Raw genomic sequence first — 5,710 nt, 5'->3', positions numbered from 1 at the left:
CACAGCCTTGGACACAATAACATAACTGCTCTAGGATTAGTATTTTTCATTTAAATGCTTCACTCTGTGCAAATGTGCTGTGTGGATTTACAGTCTGCCATGGACTTTCCCATGAGTTCACTTGTTTGCAACAGTATCTGTGAAGCATAAATGGATGTAAGACAAATATAAAACGTGATAATATTTATCTTTTTCCATTATTGAAGTTTTGCCTTCTAACTAATGTCGCCAGGGAGTCTCCAGGACAGCCAGAAGGATAAACTGGGAGTTGCTATGCTGGATGAAGTAGGTACGTGTTTCTGAACACCCTCAGACTTCAGAAAGATGTTAAAAATAAAAAATCCTATTTTGAACAGTCAGTTAAGGAACAAACTACTCTGCAATAATTGCATCTTCCTAAACCACAGCAGCTGGAACTCTGGGCCAGGCCAACCCTTGAAACAGAACAGTATATAACCTTTCCAAATCATAACCGTGTAACTCCAAGCCCCTGGCAGTAACTCCAGGGTTTGCTGTCAGAACTTAGATACCTGGTTCTTTCTTGGCTCCCAAGTTCTTCACTTCAGTATGTGAAGAAGTTCAACACTTTGGATGTGGATTGAATTATGTCTTGTAATGCATGATGTCTTTTTTTTTAAACCATTTTCCATTTATTTTAAACTACTCTGAAGCAGCTATTTCTATGCTCAAAGAAAAACATCAGTGTAAAAAGTAAGGAAGGCTGTTTCTGAAATTCTCTGTGGTTCTCCAAGTGTACACAGCACAAAATTATGTTTGCTTATGCAAATGTACTAAACTATATTTTCAAACTGAGCAGATGGCACACCCTTGCAATATACCTTTTACAGTCTGTACTTCAATTCCTTCAATATCCCCTGAAACAGCAGATGAGGTCCATACAGAAGGAGCTTACCTCCCTACCAACAACTTCTGCACAAGTCATTTGAGGACATTTCAGCCTCTACTTACAATGCAAATGTATAATAAATTGCTGCACTGTTCTTGGAAAGAGTTCAAACTGAGGAGAGGCATTTTGATGAAGTTCCTCAATTCAGAATTTGTTTTCTTTTTTCATCTAAACATCTTGGGGCTGGGAAGGGAACAACAAAACCTGATCAGCTTTGATTTTAAACATGACAGCCCAACAAGAAGAGAATGACTAAGATTTAGAACAACATTCAAATTCAAGAGAGATTCTTTAGTTCAAGGACAAGCTATCGAGCTTGACAGCATTAGCTTACACATTAGAAATAAAAATAAAATTCTTGCCAGCACCGCAGTCACCATCTGAAGGTCTGCTGGCTACCCTGCAAGAAACCAGAGCAGCTTTCAGTTTTTTCCCCTAAAGCCTGCAAACTGATAGCCTCTGTCAAGATGTACTCTCTTTTTGCCTCCTAGGTAGGAAAACCCACAAAGCGCAAAATCCTAGAAAGATAAAGAATAATTTAAGTGTGAGGGGATCTCAGTTGCTTCTATCCCCAGGCCAAAGCAAAGCCACATCCCACACCATTCTTTCAGCTAAGATATCCCACTTTTGTCAGAGTTTTCAAAACTGTATTTTCTGATGCAAAAAACAACAGTCAAGTTTGAGTTTTTAGTAGATCCCCATGCAATTTCTCTCATAGTTTACTTTTGTTTTCCCCTGTAAGCAAAAGCTTTTTGTGTGACCCTAGGCAGGGTGAGGAGTGTTCAAGAGAACCCACTGAGAAGCAGCAAGCACATTCCAAGTGCTGTGTGCTCTACACTGCCTACGCTGTCACCTCCTAGGGTTGCCTGTTTTCTTTAAGAAATATAAATTATATACACAAAAGTTACTCCAAAGGGGTTCTGTTGAACCTTGCTTGGCTTCAGATACCATATACTATAATTTGCTTTGATTTTTTTTGGACTTGACATCGTGCCTACATTCCTGTCACATAAGACATTTACTATTAGGTTCCAGAAATGGTGTGCTGAAGCTCTTCCAGGGTCCTGTGGTGAACAGACTAGAGCCAGCAACCAAAGAGCAATAGTGTTCAGGCCCTGGAGATCCTGTAATAACAGCAGCTCTACCAACATCAGGAGATCTTCTTATGCAACTATTTGTAATCTTCCCAATTTCTTTGATTTTTACCTGCATCTTTGTGGCTAAATTGGTGGGCTTCCACTCAGCATTAAGGAAAGACAAAACTCAGCCTGTTGTCCTCACTACAGCTCAGGCTCAGCCTTCTCCAAACAGTAGACTGAAGTTTTATTGCATGCATGGTGTAGCTGTGGACTGAAAGCTGGGCTGGAGCCAAGACTAACATTATGGAGAACGTGTGCAGGACACCATGGGAATACTTCAAGGTAGTTTAGCCTGAAGGTTCCTACATGTGAAACCCAAAGTCAGCTCAGAAGAAAGAGGTGAAAAAATTGCTCTTAGAGTTGTTATAAAAGACATGGGTGCTGCTGGAGTGAGACCTACACTAGCATGTCAAACACCAGAGAACAGCAAACACAGATTTGATCACTGCCACTTATTAAACCAGGCTGCCCTGTGTAGCAGAGTAAGGAGTTTTCCTGTAGCTAGGACATATGGCTTTAGTCTGAGCAATTGTGTGAGTCATCACACAATTCCAGAGGAACATACAGGTTCTGGCTTCTTGCCTAAAGGAAAGCAAGTGCAACTACCATCCACACCTCAGAAACGAGACCCATTCACTAGAGGTCAGAGGAACACAAATGCATTGTGCTCTTTGGCTGGAAAAGGCACTTGGTCACAAAATTTAAGGCGTGTAATTGGAGGACTTCTGATCTTCTTGCTAGTGTTGAAACCACTCTGCCTTTAGGGATGTCAACTTTTTCATATCTGCAACTCTGAAAAAATCAAGGGTAGTGATGGTAGCAACCCTCCCTGGCAGCACACAGCCTCTCATAGACTGAAGGTAATTTTTTACCCATCACTCCTCAGACAGACTTCACAGACAAGACACTCACTCCAGGGCTACACATCCTCACACTGCACAACTGCTCAGCAGAGAAGCCACAGCTTAATCAACTGTCAATCACAATTTATGGTAAATTGGGCCATATGGGAACTGGGACTGGGGCTCTGTTCCTAGTCCTGGCAAGAGAGGAGGAGGGAAATAGCACCCACTCTTTCTCTTAAAATAGGCACAGCCCACTGCTCAGCTTCCGAGCTCATCGCAACCAACATGTACTGCATGAATGTCCAAGAACTGTGTCTGGATTGCAGCAGCTTTGCCTACAAATGGAAAGTTGGAAACTTGTTCTCTTCAGAGATACTTGGTTTTCTAAATATAGTGCAAGTCTTTCCCAAATCATACATTCAGCTGACCTGAGCTCCAATGAGGAAAAAGAACTTCGGATGTCTTCTTTCTCATCATATTCTTCTGGACTGCTTACACTTTGGTACAGGACATACCAACCTGCACAATATTAGTACAAATTGTTTTTTCAGCAAATCAACCATTAGCAACTGCCAGATCCTTCAGTGGTAGAAAGTCTCATTCACTTTGAATTCCATCAGTACTCACACACACACACTATTCGTTCTGAAAACCTGGTATTACTGCAAACATAGAACTAAGCAGGGTCTTACTTGTCACATAAAGCCTTCTCCAGTCTGTGGTAAATCCAGCAGAAACATTCTACAGCACTTTTTCAGTCTTCTGAGCAGGAACACACTGCATATGCAGTTCCAGCAAATCAGCAAAGGTGTCCTTCCTTTCTCCCTCCCAAGCAGGAACATGTTGAACATGTGGAATGAGTGTGCTTGTTTTTTACTTCCATCCTGGACGTCTCCAGTGTAAATAATTCTAAAATAAAATAACCCTGTTTGTTCAACTAATTGTTCACCAGACTTCTAACAGTGCACATCTGCCTTTGCTGTTACAGCATGAGGGCATAGCAACAAGTGACACAGTTGGGTTTATTGCTATATTTTTTTACACTTGGAGTTAAAAACTAAACAAACAGCTGTACAGGGAAGGAAACTTCAAAGAGTAGCTAGAAGGAAAAAAAGGGAATTCAAAAAGCAGTAAGACTACCCCCTTAGTCTTAGCAGTAAGACTATGCAGAGGTGGCTGCGCTTCTCCTCAGCGCAGCTTTAGCTTCACATTTCCACCTCAGCAATTAAGGCCTAAATCCTAGTACATAACAGACTGTCAAGCTGTCCTGCCTCAAGACAAGTGTTTCTGCACAGCACATAGGAAGGCTTTCCCCCTCCACACACAGAGAGGTTCTACACATAGGAGTTTCAGCTAGGTGGTTTGGTTCACATACATGTACCATCATTTTCATTTTACCCACAAGTTGTAGAGAAAGGAAGCCACATGTCTCAAAGCAGCTCTGCTGCAGAGCCCTGAGGTGTGGTTTCTTCACCTTGTATCTATCTGCTTGTGAATACTCTCATGGCACTAGTTTTTTCCCTCCTGTCTTGCATGCATATCCATATCCTACGGAGTAAGGATGATGATGTGGATGAAGAACATCCTCTGAGATCAGGCAAGCACAACACTTTCCAAAAAGCAGCAAGTCTCTAAAGCACCTAACAGGAGAAAAGGTCTTGTTCCCTCCTTTCTCTCATCCAACATCCAACCACGGCTCTATTCAGATGCATTTTCAGATGTGCCTGTGCACCCATAGCACCTCAGTAACCAGAAAATTTACAGAAGGTTGATGGATCACAAGCCAACCCTCACATTTTGTCCTTGTTCCCAAGTTTTCCCTTGCTTTGTAGGTCTGGCCTCATGAGAGAGAGAAGCAGAGAGGAAAACAGCAGAATTTACAGCATCATGTAAACAAATTCCTATTTTCAGAACCAGATCACTCCAGACCCGACTTTGTTTCAGAGGGGAAAGCAATTAAACTCATCCACTGCAGCCCTTCCATATGGGGAATGATCTTTTTATTCAATTAACTTTTCTGTAACTAAGGTTAATTGCCCATGTAGTATCTGCCTCGAGTTATCAGAGGCTTCTGGCTAAACTGTCATCAGCACAGAGACAGGAAGAGACCAAAAAGATCAGGAAGAGCAGAGAGATCACAAGTGGCAGGCAACTGGCAAACAGTGGCTGGTATTCCCTCACTAGGAATTCAAGGCTTAAGACTGTAGCAAAAGGCAATGACTAATACACTGAGTTTTTGCAGGACTTGCATTGCTTTACAAGACTCAACACCAAGAAGACAGCATGTCCCTAAACACCTGCCCAACTTTTACATGAGAAAACCCTGCCCACAAGAACTTGGTCATTAAAGCCAAGGTTTCCACTACCAAGCTTCTAAATCTTGAGCAATTCTCAACAACAGGGAGACACAGGAACACCAAGACAGCTCAACCTTTGACCATGCCAGCAAGAGGAGATCCAGTCATGTTTGCCTCTCATGGGTTCAGGGCTGCAGCTGGGAAAGGGACTGCACACAGCCACAGCCAGTCCCCAACTAGGTCAGCCACCTTCTTCCCAGCTCCCACTGGTTCATCTCAGAAATGGCACTTGCGGAGCTCAGTGAGGAGTCACGGAATTGGAAGATCATCTTCAGAGATCATCTAGTGCAAACATCCTGCCACGGGCAGGGAGATATCTTCACTAGATCAGGTTGCTCAAAGCCCTATCGAACCTGACTATGAACACTCCCAAATATGTGTACCCACAACTTCTCTGGACAACCTGTTCCAGTGCCTCACCATAAAATAAATTCTTCCTTATGTCCTACCCAAATTGACACT

The 5,710-nt window shown here is 42.6% G+C and overlaps 1 protein-coding gene across 1 annotated transcript in view; it reads left to right on the top strand.

The window, feature by feature from the left end:
* Positions 1-222: 222 nt before the first annotated feature.
* SPICE1 (spindle and centriole associated protein 1) overlaps positions 223-5,710 on the top strand; it is a 36,184-nt gene continuing 30,696 nt past the window's right edge. Inside the window, exon 1 of the mRNA XM_031056710.1 lies at positions 223-285. Coding sequence (XP_030912570.1) covers positions 223-285 — 63 coding nt within the window. The remainder of the gene's footprint in view (positions 286-5,710) is intronic.

Source organism: Geospiza fortis, unplaced genomic scaffold (assembly GCF_000277835.1).
Source record: "Geospiza fortis unplaced genomic scaffold, GeoFor_1.0 scaffold1, whole genome shotgun sequence".
Taxonomy (NCBI): Eukaryota; Metazoa; Chordata; class Aves; order Passeriformes; family Thraupidae; genus Geospiza; species Geospiza fortis.
This window is presented reverse-complemented; position numbering and strand designations above follow the sequence as displayed.